The 20,480-nt window shown below is 31.6% G+C and overlaps 1 protein-coding gene across 2 annotated transcripts; it reads right to left on the minus strand.

The window, feature by feature from the left end:
* Window positions 1-3,932: 3,932 nt before the first annotated feature.
* On the minus strand, window positions 3,933-20,151 carry LOC105662007 (uncharacterized). 2 transcript variants are annotated; one of them, XM_012281403.2, is made up of 5 exons: window positions 19,988-20,151; window positions 9,604-9,807; window positions 6,039-6,200; window positions 5,127-5,288; window positions 3,933-4,165 (listed from the first exon to the last, which is right to left on the minus strand). In XM_012281403.2, the coding sequence occupies exons 2-5, from the start codon at window positions 9,652-9,654 to the stop codon at window positions 4,019-4,021; spliced, it is 522 nt and encodes a 173-aa protein (XP_012136793.1). In that variant the 5' UTR covers window positions 9,655-9,807; window positions 19,988-20,151; the 3' UTR covers window positions 3,933-4,018. The 2 variants fall into 2 exon arrangements, with proteins under 2 accessions (XP_012136793.1, XP_076392512.1); XM_076536397.1 differs by lacking the exon at window positions 19,988-20,151 and having other exon boundaries at window positions 9,604-10,533.
* Between the last annotated feature and the right edge of the window lie 329 nt (window positions 20,152-20,480).

Below are 20,480 nucleotides of genomic sequence, written 5' to 3' on the forward strand. Positions count from 1 at the left end.
TAGTGCAAATCTGCTCAATGTCAGATTGTACATTCGGCAGCTAGACTTGTGTGGGCCTAGGTTTTTCCATTGATTTTCTCTTTCACCCCTTCAAATTTCCACTCTGTGCTTTTCCTTTCCTTCTCCTATTTCTACCTCTTCTTAAAAAGGGCATAAAAACAATGGACATCGCGCCGCTCGGGACATTCGTGATTTTTCTATCGACACGTTTACACCCGCAGAATTGCTAACACACTCGTTTTTTTTCTAGAGCGATTAACTTATTTAAATATAAATGATAATACTCTGTAATACTAATAATATGTTTACAAATTGCGAGAAAAATATTTGCAATCCGTAGTATGTGACAAATGTCGAGGAATTTATGCAAATGAAAGTACTCTTACTTATATCCCGTCTCTTCCTTTTTCGTACTAACTGTGATAAAAATAGTTAAAAATCTAAAGAATAGTGAGTTCAAACTTTAAAATAGTCTTTGATTTACTAATTTTGGACGAATTTTGACAAAGTTATAGAAGTTTAAAGAGCGCGTCAATTTTAAAATACTCGTGTCTGCCTTTTCGGTGCAAATACTCCACTATGCGACGGACACATGGCCGTCCTACAACGACCACCACGGGGTCGAGGCCTGACGCTGTGACATGACGTCCGGGCCATAAACCAATCCTGCGACCTCAAGTTTCGTGGGGAGTAGGAAACCTCGCGAAACGGGAAGAGGGCATTCTTCTACAGACCTTTGAAAGACATTCTTTTCTCGAGGACACTATTTCGCCCACGGAATCGGCTTGACACAAAATACGAGGTGCGATCATTAAGTTCCCGGACTGTGTCTGCTGTGACCAAACGGTTCACACAACTGACATGCGCTCGCAGAACATATGAATAACAATCTTCAAGACAAATAACACGAAGTTTGGAAGCGATATGCTCATTAAATCGTGTGTTATACAATTTTATAGTAGCATACGCGCGCGCTCCGCTGCGAAATTACGATGAACTCCAAATTGGAACAAAGAGCTAACATTAAATTCTGTGTGAGACTCGGGAAATCGGCGACCGAAACGTACGCAATGTTAAAATAGGCTTACGGGAATGAAGCAATGGGTCGGACGAGCTGTTTTGAGTGGCATTCGCGATTCAAAAATGGCAGGACATTTTTGGAAGACGACGACAGATCCGGACGGCCACTCACGTGCAAGACTTCCGAAAACGTGGAAAAAATTCGGGCAATTGTGCATTGTTACGTTCCGAACAGGAATCTTTTTCAAAATTTCCTTTGTAGTTCTCACCGACCGGATGTGTATCAATAATGCGTATTGCATTCTGGGAACACCCTGATCGAACGCACTAACGGTCTTTTATGTTATTAGATAGACTATCTTTTGGCGACTAAACTAAGATTGTTAATATAACACATTCCTTCCTTAAAATCAACGTGGTCCCACGGCCAAAATCTTAGATCGTTTTGCTTCTCCGAACCATCAAACATAAATGAGAAAGCGCACTCGTGTGGTCCGATAACGCCAAGTGTTCTGGAATGTTCCTCAAGGACCCGCGATGCAACATAAAATTACAATAGAAATTGTCCTCATAACAGTACAATATTATGTAAATTGTCCATAGTATTTCATTATACCGTTATTGTAAGTGCTTATACGTCAACCAGTCCTACAATAGTTACGGTACCGAGCGCAATTAATTTTGATACTTGTAAAGACGAAATAGATAATGTTTGATTCCAAATTTTTATAATATATGCAGATTAACATTTTATACACCGCCGGTTATGTATATAAAAATTATTCAATAGTTAATTAACAGTCCATAACTCAAGAGTAGAGGAAAGAACTATATAGAAAGAGAGAAAGATAAGAACTGGACAAGGGAGGAACGCACATGCATCCACCACCTCGAATTAACGAATCATGGTCTCTTACGCATTGGCCTCGCAGCCTAATTCGTTAGGTGCATCTCAATGCAACGTAAACAATTTCGGACTAGGCCCACTCTAGTCTTCTCCGAGAGGTCCAAGTTGCGACACTCTTCGGTGTATAATTGCGAGGTGCATGTCGGGAGTCCGTGAGGTGGTTTAGAGACGAGTTTGTTCTTGAATTTGTGAAAGTGCAAAATTCAGACAAAGACTCTATCTTCACGTAAAGCTTTCACGTTAATAATCACATTAAATTTCAATTCAATATATTATTTTATTTTTCGATTCAATTATATTCAATTTTATTCTTTTTAGTTTTTAAGGTATAATTTTATTTTATAGTTTATTTGAATTTCACAATTGGTCAGTTCAAAATTCTCATTGGTGGAGCGTTTTCATGTGTGTGTGTTCTTCCCCGGAACCAGGCGTAGTTGGCATTTCACATTTTACAAGAGGTTGATTAATTCTAAATTCATACAAGTACAGACATTTTGGTGAGTTGTTTCCTTTATTCTTCCAGCTATTTATGAATTTTTCGGCAAGTGAATCAGTAGTTAATTATTTAACTTTGGGATTTCACTGGATTATAATTTTATTTCGTATTTGAGTAATTGTTTCTCGTTCAAATCTTCGAATTGCGCGTCTCGGATATTTACAATATTTTTCTTTAATTCATTGTAATTCACATTATATCATATACGCTACCATTCTAACCATTCCATATTTTATTATACAAAATATAATCTTTGAGTATTTTAATTAGTTAAATTACATTTCTTTAATTGCCTCCGTCATATCCTCTAAACATTGCGATCTTGTGAAAGGGCCCGTATGGGACTAGCGTATCTCCGGATCCACAAAAACATTAAGTCCCGTTAACAATTAATTTTGTTAGGGCAAACAAATCTTCGAGGCTTTATACGCGCGCTTCCCGCACGTAACAGCATGAAGATCGACGCATCACCATCAAACAAATTTCCGATATCATGATGATGTCATTTGGGGAGGTACAAATGATCTTGACCTTAATTTTGAACATGCACCGCATTGCTGCGAAATTCGTTCCCAGACATCTGTCGCGAGAACAAAAAGACCACCGGTTACAAATTTGTCAAGATCTGCGGCAGCAGTGTTTAGATAACCCGGAACTCTTAACAAGGATCATTACCGGTGATGAAAGTTGGATTTACGGGTATGATCCTGAGACTAAACAGCAATCTTCGCAGTGAAAAAGCCCTCAATCTCCACGACCGAAGAAGGCGAGACAGGTCAAAAGCTCAACAAAGAGCATGATCATTGTTTTTTTCGATATTCATAGGATTGTTCACCGCGAATTTGTTCCCACGGGTCAAACAGTGACTGGTGCTTTTTATTGTGACGTTTTGAGACGTCTCAAGGAGGACATTCGTCGGAAACGACCACAACTGTGGGCAAAGAAGAATTGGGTGCTCCAAGACGACAACGCGCCAGCACACAGAGCACTCGTAACACAAGAGTTTTGTGTACGAAGTAACATAAGCCCTTCCTCACCCTCCATACTCGCCAGATTTGGCACCCTGTGACTTCTTTTTGTTCCCCAAAATGAAATTGGAGCTAAAGGATCGGCGGTTTGACACGGTGGACGAGATTCAACGCGAATTGCAGGAGGTGCTCGACACGCTTCAAGAAGAAGACTTTCAGGAAGCTTTTCAAAAATGGCAGAAGCGCTGGGATCGGCGTATAGTTGCCCAAGGGGATTACTTTAAAGGGGATAACAGCCAAATTTGAAAAAGGTAACTGTATCTGCATATACGGGACCAGTCCGGGAACTTAATGATCGTACCTCGTATATAGTATTTTTAAAATCGAACTTAGTTAGCGTTTCAATCATTTTCTACCTCGTCTTACAATCCGGAAATTATGTTTTAGTCCGCGAACGTTTGCCACATTTAAATGTAATATAACAGAAACTTTAATAAGAATGAACATGAAATATTAAAATAAACAGCAACATATACTTGCAAATCAGTTTTTATTTAAAGGATTTCTTGTTAACTTGTATGTGTATGTTATATTAAATTTTAATTTAGTGCAATACTACAAAATAATTTACGTTATTGTTAGATAAATATCTACGGTTATTATTGTGTACTCGTCATTTAAGAGCGAAATAGATATTAGATATCTTCCTATAGGAAATGATTCCGGTAAACCATCATTGTTGTCAATAACATAATGTTCCATTCCGTAGACTCCCTAAAACAAAATAAATAAAATATTTTACTGACAAGTCTTAAATATGAACATTTAAGTAATTACAATAGAAGTTTTGTTCATTTTTACCATTAAATTTTACATATTTCGGTAGGTTAGTAAAGTAGAAGGTGCGTTAAAATTTCTAGTGATATTAAACATGATTGCACGAGAAGCAAAACCATTTATTTTCACTACCATGTTCACAAATTAAGGGAATAACTCAAAAATTTCCAATTTAAATAAAAATAACATAATTTCACTTTACATTAGCGTTGAAAATGTTCAAAATATATACTATTTCTATATTTTACTAGTAATGTGATGACCTGTATCAACTCATACAATCATAACCTTGAAGGCCATGCATGAGTATTTTCTCTTTACATTTTACTTTATTATTTGCAAATACATACTGTTCAAAAATATTGAAATCAAACTTATATTACGTGTTACATATAAGTCAAATAGATGAAAAGATCTATATAAACCATCTAAAAATGGTTTATTCTCAATATTTTTCATGTAAGAATTCATAGATTTACGAATAAAACTATTATTATAATTCGTTACACAGAATTATATATGTACTATAATTCTCAGCGATGTTTAACGTTTACGTGAACAATCATTTTTGGAATCCGTTCAAAATAAATTTACTATTTCTTCCAATATAGTTTGAATAATTGAAAAGTTCGATAATTACTATTTGCACGAATGGAAACCTAAATCGAAAATCAATAAAGCATCTTTAAATATTTTGAGTGAACTTGTTTCATCTGATACGCAGTATAAGTTCGGACCTAAATTTTTTGAGCATCCTGTATAAAATATTCCGATTAATCGTTTTAATAAAATATATATATAGTTTCATGAACAAAGAAAAAATTTTGTAAATTAATTATTTTTGCTGGTTCACCGTGTATTTGTATTAAGAATTTAGCATATTAAGTCAATTACATACCGGTGGTATAGGGCAAGCCAAATCATTCAAGCCAAATGCGCTTATAAACGGTCTAGCAATGCTATGATGTTCCTTTGTCACTTCACAAAAATTTGTATCTACATCAAGTCCAATATCGTTCGTATATTCGCCCATGTTAACTCCATATACTTTGGCTATTGCCTGTGTACAAGATTAATGACTATTAATATTGAATGTAACCATATACTAATTTCCCACGTAATGCAACGAGCATTAGACTGCTAAAATTTGATGTCACTATAACGCACAAAAGTATACAAAATAAAGTCTTTAATGCTACATTGCTACGTGTAGAAATACAATATAAAACATTCAGAACATGTAGTAGTATAAAGGCTCAGATTGAGATATGTGGAGGCCCTGTTATAAAATAGAAAGGCACTGAATTTTCAAGTAACAAAAAGAGTACATGGCTTTGGGATCGTCAATTAAGTTTGAACTTTGAGTATTAGCAAATATGAATGTCCTATTTATGGAAATATATAGCGTCAAATATTCAATAATTTTTCAAATACAGTGTAATAAAATGTTTTTCATTATCATCAATACAGTTTTAATTTCTAAGCATATGAAATGTTATTGTGATGCGGTACGTATACAAATTGTATGCCATTGGTCCAAGTTTGATTTCTTGTGGATGAGAATTTTTTTATCAATTATAACTTTTATTTATTTATTTATCCTATTATAATGTTATTATTTAGCTAAATCAACGATCCTAAATCCTTGTATTCTGCTTGTAAGGCTAAAATGAAATAATTCTGTCCTATATTTTTTCCTATTTTTTTCGCAAGGAATTACGTAACGTCTATTTCTATTTGGCCAGGACCTGCACATAAATGCTTTTGCGATACATTGAAAATATAATTAAATACTAATGCAAGTACGTACTCTGATGTCTTCCGGTGGTTGTTTGATGACCTCCAAATGAGTACTTACAGTACTCCCATATTCGCTGTCATCGTCCACCGTAATTTCACATGATCCAGGTTCCACGAATTCGTCATTACTATACTTACACTCAGCGTCATCAAATATTATTTCAATCTCAGCCTTATATGAACAATAAATAGTTAAAATAATATAAAATGTCCCGCAAATATATGTTTTAAAGTCAACATGCGGATTGTGAGAATTTTACCAAATATCTGAATTACATGTAATTTATATTAATTCATATGTAATTGTGAATATGTAAGATTATGAAGTTGAATGTTAAAAAGTGACTCGTTACACTTTAATCTGAGTTCATTATGTTCTAAAATAGTTTATTTGATACAAGAAATTAAAAAGTAAGGTTAAAAAATCAAATTTCGGAAATTAATTGTTGGAAGCTATTATTTTATTTAATGTTATCCGCGTTTTTAATTAATTTTATCATTTGTAATTAGAAAAGTATAGTTAATATTTTTAATCTAGTTTATGTTTCGAAACACATTGTGCATGAAATTTTTATTTCGCTCATATTACCAAAGAGTAATTTAATTTACATTTACGAATAATGTAGATATACTATTTGCAACCATTATCTTACTAAGTTTTTAACATTTTTAAAACAGCTTCATTGCAACGAACAAATTTGCTTAAACGTGAATCAGTGTTCAGCGATTTACTAGCCAGCGTTTTTCTCGTAAATGACTGGTACTAGAAAAAAATGAAAGAGGAAAAAGTGATAGTGTTTTTTATAATCAACATAATGAAGTATGTATTTTTTTCGTGTTTATACTATTTCTTAAGATATGAAGGTAACCTTCAGTTTTTTAAATGGAATGGTATATATTTTTTTATATCATATGAAAGAGCGCATCGAAACGAATTCAACGATGTATAATATCATGACCTTGAAATCCATTTTGAGTCAAAAGCAAACGAAATATTTCAAATATTTCGTATTACTGTACTTACCGGTATTTCTTACTAATATGTTTACATTTCGTGTTCAATGTGGTTTCCATTATCATAACACTATTATTATGACCTAATCATAACATAAAACCACCAAAAGTGCTTTCTAGCTAATGGAAACCACATTGAACACGAAATGTAAACATATTAGTAAGAAATACCGGTAAGTACAGTAATACGAAATATTTGAAATATTTCGTTTGCTTTTGACTCAGAATGGATTTCAAGGTCATGATATTATACATCGTTGAATTCGTTTCGATGCGCTCTTTCATATGATATAAAAAAATATATACCATTCCATTTAAAAAACTGAAGGTTACCTTCATATCTTAAGAAATAGTATAAACACGAAAAAAATACATACTTCATTATGTTGATTATAAAAAACACTATCACTTTTTCCTCTTTCATTTTTTTCTAGTACCAGTGATTTACGAGAAAAACGCTGGCTAGTAAATCGCTGAACACCCTGTATAGGTACCATTTCCTACTGTACAATGTTTTCTTTTTATCTTATTGTTTAATTGAGTAAGTGCCCATTTTACTGTTTAATTAAGTAACCGTTTATGAATTTTTTAACACATAACTAGTCCGAATATAGTTATTTATTGCAATCGAGTATGGAGCAAGCTTCATACTCGTTTTACATATATATAAATATATCCACACTTATATAATGTAAAATATACTTAAATTGGGTATTAATTAAAAATAATACGTTGAAAATGTAGCAGTAGAACTTTTGTCCATGTAATGTTTTTAAATAGTACATGACAAAACTATTTGTATTTGATACGTACTTCAACTGTCAATACATCATATCATAATTAACACTAACATTATTATGTGACACTATTACCAATATAATTGAAAAGTTTCTTAAAGAATAATTTAATTTTTTGTGAAAAATAGCTTTCTTATATCTAAAATTGTCGTAAAGCTACATATTTAAAAAACTTCCAAATTTTCAAACCTTTAAATTTATAAATTTCAATTTTTTTTAATTTCAAATGTTTTATTTTTTAATTTCGTATTCTTCAAATTTTGTTATTATTAGATTAGCATATTTTCTTTGTTAATTATTCTTAAATTTTCAGTTTCCAATATTTGTTAATTCCCAAACTTAGTAATTTTTAAGTTTGTAAATTCGAGGAAATCCAAAATTCCAAATGTTTAAACATTTGAATCTCTGAATTCTTAAATTTCTAAATTTTAAAATCTGAAGTCAGAAAATTCCTGAATTTCTGAATATGCAATCCTCAACTTTGAAATTGTTACAATTTTTAATTATTTTACTTTTTAAATTTCTAAATTTCTAAATTTCTACATTTCTACTAAAATATTTTCATATTTTTGAATTTCAAAATTTTCAGCTTTCTAAATCTGAAAATAATTCAAACTTGAAAATTCCCTACTTCAGAGTTTTTATATTTTTAAATTGTCAATTCTTAAGATTTCAAATTCTCAAGTTCACATACACTCAAATTCCTAATTCTTCTGACTTCAAAATTTTTTAAATTCAGAATTTATAAAGTTTTAAAATTCTTAATGTTATAAATTCTGCAAATACAATTTATATGGCGAACACTACCGAAATGAAGCGAAAAAGAAATAACAGTGAAAACAAGAGGGAAAAATTTATAAAATCTATAAAATTAAAATAACGTAATAAGTAAAAAGGAAGGAAAGTAAACCTTTTCCAACGAGAAAAAAGAAAAAATGGTGTAAATAGTTAATAATATTTTCATATATACATATATATATAAACCATTTGTAATTAATTTTTAACCGACTTCGAGAAAGGAGGAGGTTACTCAATTCGATCAGTATATATATATTTTTTTTTCTTATGAATCGTTTTGTCTAATTTTCCAAATGGTCATAAATAGAAATTCGTTGGGCAGAAATGGCACTCTTGAGGGTACAGATAATTTTGTTTACTATGCAATAATGATGTATAATTACGATAAGACATTAAGCAAATTGTGATATTTTGATTTTCCGCACATTTTCCAATACACTAATGTGTTTTTTACTTTAGTGTATCTCTTTCTTCTGCAATTCTACAGTGAATCGTATGAAAATAGCCACAAATGACACATCTACCTTAATTCGCTTGTAATATGTTTAACTCTATTCAAGTGAATATGCTTCGTATAACAAAATAAATCTGTACGGCGTATAATAATTAAATAACAGCTAAATGTAACAATTTAAATTTCCGTTCTTTATATTTTTAATTTGTATTTTCACATAGCTAACTAGAAATAGAATGAACGACGTAAGCAGATCAATTGCACCTAAATATATCTAAAATGAAGCATATGAAAAATTTAAACGTAGACAATGTTATATATCAGAATATAACATTCAAATTTCTAAAATTAAAATCTAAGTCCAAAATTAAATTAAAAATATTATTTAACAATCAATAATACACTGTTCAATAATTTTCTCACCCGCAATTGAATACTAAGTTTGAATAAAAATTTGTGTAAAATTCACATACAATCCGCGGATGAAACTAAGAGTATTTTAGTAACCTTACTTGTACATTGTTCCATAGTAGTACACAGAATATAAGTAAATAGAAGTTCATTTTAACAGGTGTGTCAAGTATGCTTTCCTGTATGAGCACTATTGAACATTGCTTTTGCGAGCCATTTTGTTACTCTGTGCTCCGTCTGTTAACGTAACATTTCTAGTGTCCACGTGATCTTATCGGAAGTCGTTATTTCTCACACTTCTGACGCTATCACAATGAACAATCATTAGTATAATTCGTACAACTATATTATACAATATGCTTAAATTATTTAATAATTTATGATTACATAATGATATTTGTATCTGATAATAAGAAAGACGAATGGAATTTTATTTACGTTCTGAGACATTGATTCCTATCTCTTCAAAAAGAGGAGTTTGTCAGTGTAATACATTAAAGTATGCTATTATAAGACTATAAGGAATATAAATACAGGGTGTTACCTGTAACGCTACTCACGATTTTTTGCCTACTTGCAGCCACCTTACGAAAAAAAGTTTAGAATAAAATTTGCAGGGTATGAAGTGCACAATAGATATTAGTAAAGCAAATTTTGAAAACAGTTTGTCCTCTTGGCAAAGTCAAGGTCATCTTGGGTTTCTTAAATAGGAACATACATTTTTTTTTATTTATAGCTTTAGAGGACATCGAGACGAATTCAAAACATATATTACATTATATTTTTATTAACATATTACTCGATTTACAGAAGTGGAAATGTGAAGTAAAAGACTGGAATATTATGTGATGGAAGGCGGCATATGTTACATTTTGAACATGTAATTAAATAAAGTGTATTTTTCTTATATTCTAGTCGCGTGTTTACATTCAGTGATCTCTTTGGAACCAAATAATGGTTACCCTACCAAAATCAAAAGCTAAGTACTTTACATTTTTCCACTTCTGTAAATCGAGTAATATGTTAATAAAAATATAATGTAATATATGTTTTGAATTCGTCTCGATGTCCTCTAAAGCTATGAATAAAAAAAAATGTATGTTCCTATTTAAGAAACCCAAGGTGACCTTAACTTTGCCAAGAGGACAAACTGTTTTCAAAATTTGCTGTACTAATATCTATTGTGCACTTCATACCCTGCAAATTTTATTCTAAACTTTTTTTCGTAAGGTGGCTGCAAGTGGGAGAAAAATCGTGAGTACCGTTACAGGTAACACCCTGTATATCAAAAATGAAAATTTTGAGATTAGAGATTTAGAATTTTTCAAAGTGTCAAAACTTAGAATTTAAAGGTTATAGGATTGGAAATTTAAAAATTTGAGGATTTGGAATTTGAAAATTTACGAATTTGGGATTTTAAGCACTTGAAAATTTACGAATTCGGGAATTTAGGTACATGAAAATTTTCGAATTGGGAAATTTAACTATTTGAAAATTTACAAATGTGGGAAATAAATATTTGAAAATTTAGGAAACCGGAAAATTAACTATCTAAAAATTTTTAAATTTGGGAATATAGATATTTGAAAATTTAGGAAATTGGAAAATTAACTATTTGAACATTTTTTTACATTTTTAATTTTGGGAATTTTGGGAATTTAATTGTTTGAAAATTTAAAAATTTATAAATTTAACTTTTTGAATATTTACAAACTTGAAGCTTTAGATAATCGAAAATTTATAAATCGGGCAGCATAGCTATTTGAAAATTTATGAATACGAGAATTTAAAAATTGGAAAATTTAAAAATTTAGAAATTTTATTTTCAGCTCAAAAAGCTTTGAGTTAATATTTTCGACTTTTTAAAATTGAAGACAGTCATTGGTATGTTGTTCCATCTATTATTGGTTCTTAATTAGAAAATTGTGATGCTATTGGTATATTAATTTGAAAATTCAGTAAATATTTTCGAAATTAACAAAATTATAATAAATATGCAAAATATAGTGAATGAAGAATAGTGTTTTATAATTTAAACATTCGTTGTCTGGTGCTCATTTGATCATTCCAAAATATCGTGAAATCATCATGAATACAATATCCCAGGGCTACATACATCACTACGAAGATATGTACTAATTGTAAGTATAAAAATTATATAGTTTGTTATAGTATTATTCATGACAAGTTCTCATGTTTCAAATCCGATAATTTTTGTAGAAAATACAGAACATTCTAATAAATCGACCACTATTAGTGCTGATTGGGTCGAGGTCGACGGAGTGCAACGTAATTCTATACAAACCTACAATTTTGTAAAATTATGTGATGCGATGTTAGATTACATGTGGATGTTATCTTGATGCTGTCATCAAATTTTGTTATAAATTTTTCAAATTTTTACAACATTTTAGGGAAATAACCAATAATCCAAAGGAGTAATGTCCGGAGAATACGGTGGGTGCTAATATCCCATTTGAGCGTTTGCAAGTATGTTTTGACGACATTTGTGACATGAGGCCGAGTGTTGTCATGCAGTACAACGACTTTATCATGTCTTTTCAAGTATTCGGGCCATTTTTCTCGCAATGCACGGCTCAATCGAATTAATTGTAGCCTATACCGATCGCCCGTAATGGAATCGCCAGATTGTAGCAGTTCATGGTATATAACACCCTTTTTGTCCCATCAGATACACAGCATGACCTTCGAACCATGAATATTCGGCTTTGATGTTGATGTTGCGGTCGATGGCAACGATTGACCGGGCATAGCTTAGTATTTTTTCTTCTTAGGATTATCGTAGAATATCCGTTTCTCATCCCCAGTCACAATCCGATGTAAAAAAACCGTTCTTTGTTGTCTTTGAATCAGCTGCACATAAGTGACAAATCGCTTTTCAACGTCTCTCGGTTTCACTTCACGAAGCATCCAATTGCCTTGCTTTTGAATCATCCCTATGGATTTCAGCCGTACGAAAACTGCTTGTTGAGTCACTCCCAATGATTCTGCAAAGTCCTCTTGCGTTTTACTCGGATCTTCATCAAGTAATGCCTCCAATTCCTTGTCTTCGAATTTCTTTGGCGGTCCAGAGCGAGGCTTATATTCAACGCTAAAATCGCCATTTCTGAAACGTTGAAATCATTCCCTGCATGATTTATCAGTTGGAGCATTGTCACCATAAACTTCCACAAGCATTCGATGCGCTTCAGACTTTCCTTCCAATTGAAGCAAAAAGATAGAACCTACCGCAAATGCTGCTTAGTTAGCACAAGTTTGACATAATCAATACAGTAAAAAGCAAGGTTTTTGTATGAAATTCAAAGCGATATAAACTGAATATTATTAATAGATGTTTGAAACAAAAGAAATTAGCCGTCACTATGAAACATTCATAACAGCCAGAGCTATCTTTTGAAAACGGGCCGAACTAATTTGTACACCCAATACATAAAAAAGTAAAGCAAAAATGTAGAATACAATTTTGTCATATATATTTATTTTTGAAAATTCTAAATTTATTTATATAAATTATTATATATTTCATTTTCGGAAAAATAGAGTTTAAAGGTTCTTGACTTTGTGAAGAATTTTGTTTACGGCACACAACAATACTTCTTAATAATTCAACAATTAATAGACATTGTGATAATTATCAATATCAATAAACTGTATTATATAGCACTTTTCTTGACGATATTGTTATTATACTAATGCGTACCGTAATGAATTTATTCGATAATACACACAGACAACAACATCATAAAAATGCTGATTAATAATACTTCAACAACGTTTAAAATTGCATTTGTTAATTTATAACATCTATTAATTGTTGAATTAATAAAAGAATGAAAGTCGTGGCCTTTCTTTTGCAAATAAGTGATATGAACATCTTTAGAAACCATCGACTATAATTTTCTCAAAAATAAAACTGAATGTGAAGAAACCTTATTTTATATTTTTTACTAGCTCTTGTATATAGAATCATTCATTCCTCCCTCCATCAATACAGAGACGTCGTACATATTCATTTTGTGTAAAATATTTGATAAAACTTGTTTTTTTCACACGCGAGCAATTAATAGTACACGGAACATTATTCTGTTGTTTACTCAGTGCATTTTTCATCCAAAATTAAAAAAACGATTTGTGTAGGATTTTGGCTGTGACTTACTGTATCTGTATATCGATAGAAACAATCTTTCCAGTCTGAGATACGGACGTTAGCCTCTTTTACAGTGTCCTTTCTCCTCTTCGCATGGCTGTATCGAAAAGAATACCAAATGGAATAGGCTATCGACCGTTAACATTGGCATGCTCCCAGTTCATCGACAAAGCAGACATAACGTGACTTGTATCCGCTATTTTTCGACTCTCTTTGACCGCAGAAACGTTATCGCAGTCTACAGTCTAGAGGAATATATAGCGCGTAGGTCGAAAGATAAATTTACGATCTCATTCGAGTCGTTACGTTCGTTTTGCGATGGCTTCTCGTTTCGAGAGACGTTCGCGCGATACTGAACGAGACCAAATAATTGCTCCAGCGAACAGGATACACATGATCGCTTTGCTGAGATCAACAAGAATTTTTCGAAATCCACTTAACCCAATACGTGTAACGTCGCTCGAATGCTTGTTGGTCTAATATAAATTCGATTTGCCACTTCGGATGTTCAATTACTGCTTAATGAACAGTTGACAAAAGTCTGTCATTTGTTTTATACACTGTACATTATACTTTCAGTAGCTGGAGGAGCTACTTTTGACTCGATATACCCACACATAAATAATGTAAGTAGAATCAAATACAGTTTGAGATTTAACATTCTGATAGAAGTCGAAATCAAATCGGTTGTCATGTGTCTTAGTTTGATAATTTAGAATTGGTTCCGAAAGTTTGATGTTTGGAATTTCGACAGACAGAGGTAGTATCTCGTTCAAATATAGTCGTCTAATACATTTCATTGCATTGTCATGGATCTTTCGTGAAAATGGAGAGTTTGGTGAGATTGGAAGTTTCAGTGTTGGTGGTTTTTTAGGAGTTGCTAGTCGAGGAAATAGAATTCAATACTTGTTATTATTATCGTTATAACTGTTTTTGTTATCGTTATTACTATTAAACGTTTTTCTCGTTAATAATAAGTGTCTTAACAAAATGAAAGAGGAAAACGTTTTACTGTTCTTTATTGCCGATATAATAGTGTGTGCACTTTTTTTATATTTGCAATATTTTTAGAGGAACGAAAATGACCCATAATTGTTTAAATAGAACTATATAGTTTTTCTTAGATAAATCGATTCTCTGAAATATTCTGAATAAAAAAGTATTAGGGTATAATGGTAAAAAAAACTATAATTTTTAAGATATTTTAAGTTTCTTTTTTAACATAGTATGCCATCAATAGTATTCCTATTTTTACAGAAGAGGAAATGTGAAGTACTTAGCTTCTGACTTTGATAGTGTAATCATTATTTGATTCCGAAGAGATTACTGAATGTAAACACGCGACTAGGATCTAAGAAAAATACACTTTATTAATTACATGTTCAAAATGTATGCCGCCTTTCATCACATAATATTCCTGTCTTTTACTTCACATTTCCTCTTCTGTAAATCGAGTAATATGGTAATAAAAATGTCATGTAATACATGTTTCGAATTCGTTTCGATATCCTCTAAAGCTATGAATAAAAAAAATGTATATTTCTATTTAAAAAACTCAAGGTGACCTTGACTTTGCCAAGAGAATAAACTGTTTTCAAAATTTGCTTTACTAATATCTATTGTGCACTTCATACCCTGCAAATATTGTTCTAAACTTTTTTTCGTAAGGTGGCTGCAAGTGGGAGAAAAATCGTGAGTAGCGTTACAGGTAACACCCTGTATATCTATACATACATGTACATACATCTAAATATTTAAATATCTCAATATTTAAGTCCTGAAATTAACAAATTTTCAAATTGTCATTCTTCTAAACATTCAAACTTGCATGTCATATATATCGATGTCCATAAATTTTTTAGCGGGTACTTCAACTGTCCATTATTGATCTAAAATGTTCATATCGAGTAACTTCTCTATGTTTTAAAAATAATTTATACCATTTAAAAACCTTGATTTTCACATGATCTTGCGCTATTATTTGTTGCACCACGTTAAGAATTGCATTTGGTTTAATTTGCTTTGGCATTTTATCTTTAATTATACTCCTAATTTTATAATAATCGAGATGATGTTTTATATCAAGCAGTTCCGAAGCTATTTTTATATCGCATTTACACTATATTCTTAACCCATCGTCAAATATTTACATGTATTTACACACTTGATCGCAATTTAATTTATGTATAATATGTTCAGAGATACCAGTAACGATAGCACGAGAAGAGATTGTCTTAACCGTGCTATTTTTCTTCTGCTTTTTTTTTCTTATACCTTAAAGAAAAAACTACCTTTCTTATCTGAGTTGCCCCTTTTATGTATGTGTTTATAGCTCATAAACCACGAAGGATATCGAATAAATATCTACATATATTTTATACCGCTCTTGAAGATGTAGCATTATAAAAATATTTTGCGAGACAAATTTTTTAGAAATGTTAAATTACTCTGTTCCTTTTCTTTAAAAATTTGTGTTTTTTTGAAAAATATAAATACAAATACAAATTTATATTTTCTTGCAAAATATAAATAGAAATTTTTTAGATATTATTACCTAATTTTATAATTAATTTCATGCATTCCCATGTATTTTAATAAAAATTGAAGAGATCATGAGTGAATAATTAAATGAACGAATGCACAAGGATTGAAAGCGCGAAAATAATCTTTCTTCATTATTTTTCTAATCTATGGTAATTATTTCTACAGTTTATCTCTTCAACGTATGAGAACATAATATTAGTACAGTATTTATAGAAAGCTAAGTGCTAACATTAGTTAGCAAATTAATGACTTTTATTAAATAGATTTTTATTAAATTATTACACATATGTTATCACACAAATAATTAATTGAATAAGATATGACAACATTCTTTAGTATTTCAACGTTCTTAATCAGTCTACTAAATCTTCATATTACATGTATCATAAATTATTTTGTTGTATTCGAATATTCTATAATTTTGTATAACTAATAATTCATAATTATAATGCAATTTCCATATTTCAAAATTGCTTACAATCGTATATAATTGTATATGAATTTCTGTTTATCTTTATACCGTGTAAACTTCCTAATAAATCGACTTTCCTAAATCTACAAAGTGCAGATTATCCCTGAAAACGTTGTAAACTTAGTTTCTAAATGACCGGGCAGTTTTGCGATCGTATAAATTACTTCTGCTCGAGTAATTTAATCGTACGGCACCGGTTACATTCTAATTAACGGAGCGATAGAGGAAAAAAAAAAGATAAAAAGAACGCGGGTGAGGCAATAACGTGTAACGTTCTGGAAAACAGTAACAGGTAATAACGGCCAATAGATTCAGCGCGGCCGCGTTTGTTCGATTTTGAGCGTGACAACGCGATTTCCTGTTTCGTTTCGAAGCCTGTGTTGTTCGATCGAGATTAATTCAATTGTACCGTGGACCGCATCCGTTCCCACGACTTTATCAGGAACTGTCGCGTCAGTGTGGGTCGCATGACACGCCAGATACTACCGACAAAGAGTGCACATATAATTGAAATGTGCGGCTAGATCAAGTGGTAAATGAATTGACGAAATCCGTTTAGCCGTATGTCCATCGGGCCGGAATTGGAATAAGCTCGTAAAGCGTCCGGCGTGCTACAACACACATGTATTTTCATGTATTTTCACAGTCGATGTTGTGACATTTCAAAAGTTCCGATTACGCTTTGCCAATTTAGCTTTCGAAAATTCATTGTTTTTGACATTTACGAGATTAATTTTGCTGGTACAAGTTTTATAGTATAGTATTGTTAGAAAGAATAAGATCCTAGTGCTTGAATGAGTTTTGATAATTAATTGAGTAAAAATTTTGTTAATCACATTTTTTATTATTTTAAACGTTTACACTAATGTAACGCCTCTGGAATTGTACGCAGGAGTTAACAGCGCTCGTGTAGTAAAGAGCAGCGTTTACATACTGAACGACTCACTTTTATTATAATTATATCTAAAGGAATGTGGGATTCATGTGATGTTGAGTTGAGGAGTGGAATTCGCAGATCAATACCTTCCAATAATTAGGTTTATTCAATTAACGAATGAAGAGGATTAGTATTACAATTAACAATTATTCTTGCAAAAATATAAAAAGGATATGTTGGAGTAATGATACCTCGACCCCGCATGACATTTACATGCATCTATACATGGTTTTTGTAAATTGAAAAACATCGTCCGCCCTCGCGTGAAGACAATGCATAAATTACGCAATTATATATTAACTATTATATTGAATAAATTCTTTCTGTTTCTTTCTATTAACTTCTACCGTACACGCGTTTGTGTAAATTCCTGCTTACTTAACCCTTAACCCTTCGGTTATATCAGTATATACATATATCTGATATAATTTCCTGTAATGAGTGAATTTAACAAAAGAACAAAATAGACTTTTATCGCGTAATAATAAAAAACTTCAGTAATTAAATAATGCATAATCTGCGAATGTTAAATGAATCTAATTGATGAGAAAAGCAATTTTCCAGCTAATTATTTCATATTTTAGCTTTTAAAATGTTACAATGAATGCTACGTGGTTTTCGATTTTAAACTTGCTGGTTTTACAAAATTAGCAAGATTCGGATTTCTAATCGATTATCTACCGCTTCTGTAGTCGACTGCTAAAATGCTACGCAAAAATCGCTCTTTTACAAAAGTTTATCGAAATCCTACCTTGTGTCAGAACAATAATATATATTTTTTTAAATTATTAATCCAAGATTCAAGACTTGATGTGAAATTAAAGTAATTAATTAATTGGACACAAAACAGTCACTCTGTAGTTCGACTTTATAACTAGTTCAATTGCTCTTTTTGTCAGAACATAAATTGACACCTAAACCAGATGCTTAATTGGGGAGCCCGCTCTCGCTAGCTACTGTAACCCAACGATACAGGAATTAGATGAACAACCAAGTCCAACAGGGTTGCAAATTAAGAATGATTCTAATTATAAATCGTGATTACTGAACCGCCACTCAAAATGTACGGGCTTTGGAGATCAAACCGCTTAAATGGGAAGCTTGCTGCTCGTTACCTACGAATCTATCCAGAGCGAAAAAAATACAATAAAAGAAATAAAATTCACATGAAGATTCGTCATTGATGTATCCTTCACGATGTCACACTAATTATAACATAACAGCAAACTATATTGGTTTATTATATGTACATATCATAAGTTTCTATAACTCATATTATAATTATAAGTTTCTATAATTTAACACTTATGTTATGCAAAAATATTATTGTACAATTCTCCAAGATCAACATTTTTAAACTTATTTAGTGACTTACGCAAACAAGGAAGTATTTTTGTTAAAGTACTGAATACTCGCAGTATGATTTCGACGCCTCTGGTGGGAAATTGCAAAGCTCCGATTGCAAAGCTCAGACTCCTGTTTATCTTGCGTTGTTTAGGTCATAAGAATAGTAGATATTTGGTTTCCAGTGATGTGGAAAAATGCGACTTGGTAATTCCAAGATTTTTTATTCAAGAAGTAATATTTTGTCATATTTTCATTTCAGAGATGCTCTTTTGCAATTACGCTTTTAAATCTTTCAAAAAAAAGCGTTTTTATATATCTGCGTTCGTTATAAAGTTTTAATAACGACATTCGGTTTTGTAAGCTTCCTCAAACTTACAAATACTTTTTCTGCACAATACTGTAGATAAGTGGCCACTTTGCGATAGTTTTATTTTCATTTTTGTACGTGATTCCGTGTTTCCAATTAGGCAAGATCTACTACTATAAAATTGTTATAAATAGAATATGCTTTGTTCAAGAATGAATTAGTTATATTCACCTCGAAACAAAACAAGTATGAAAGTTGTTACGTGCGGGAAGCGCGCGTATAAAGCCTCGAAGGTTTGTTTGCCCTAACAAAATTAATTGTTAACGGGACTTAATGTTTTTGTGGATCCGGAGACGCGCTAGTCACCATACGGGCCCTTTCACAAGATCGCAATGTTTAGAGGAAATGACGGAGGCAATTAAAGAAATGTAATTCAAACTAATTAAAATATTCAAAAGATTATATTTTATAGAATATGAAGCGATTAGAATGGTAGCGTATATAAAATAATGTGAATCACAATGAACTGAACAAAAAATATTGTAAATATCCGAGACGCGCAATCCGTAGATTTGAAGGAGAAGCAATTACTCAAATACAAAATAAAATTATAGTCCAGTGAGGGAAATCCCAAAGTTAAATAATTAACTACTGGATTAACTTACCGAAAAATTCATAAAATAGCTGGAAGAATAAAGGAAACAACTCACCGAAATATCTGTACTTGTATGAATTTAGAATAAATCAAGCTCTTGTAAAATGTGAAATACCAACTGCGTCTGGTTCCTGGAGGAAGAACACACACACATGTAAGGACTCAACCAATGAGAATTTTGAAACTGACCAATTGCTGAATTCAAATAAACTATAAAATAAAATTATACTTTAAAAATTAAAGAATAAAATTGAATATAATTGAATGGAAAAATAAAATAATATATTGAATTAAAAATTTAACGTGATTATTAACGCGAAAGTTTTACGTGAAGATAGAGTCTTTGTCTGAATTTTGCACTTTAACAAATTCAAGAACAATCTCGTCTCTAAACCACTTCACGGATCCTCGACACGCACCTCGCGATTATACACCGAAGAGTGTCGCAACTTGCACCTATCGGAGAAGACCAGAGTGGGTCTAGTCCGAAATTGTTTATGCTGCATTGATATGCGCCTAACGAATTAGGCTGCGAGGCCAATGCGTAA

Source organism: Megachile rotundata, chromosome 10 (genome assembly GCF_050947335.1).
Source record: "Megachile rotundata isolate GNS110a chromosome 10, iyMegRotu1, whole genome shotgun sequence".
Lineage (NCBI taxonomy): Eukaryota > Metazoa > Arthropoda > Insecta > Hymenoptera > Megachilidae > Megachile > Megachile rotundata.

Coding starts and splice junctions, on each gene's coding strand:
- LOC105662007 (XM_012281403.2), bottom strand. CDS start 9,654: ATGAACTTCTATTTACTTATATTCTGTGTACTACTATGGAACAATGTA. Junction 6,201..9,603: donor TACTATGGAACAATGTACAA/GTAAGGTTACTA, acceptor TGTTCATATAAG/GCTGAGATTGAAATAATATT. Junction 4,166..5,126: donor TGGCTTGCCCTATACCACCG/GTATGTAATTGA, acceptor ATTTTGTTTTAG/GGAGTCTACGGAATGGAACA.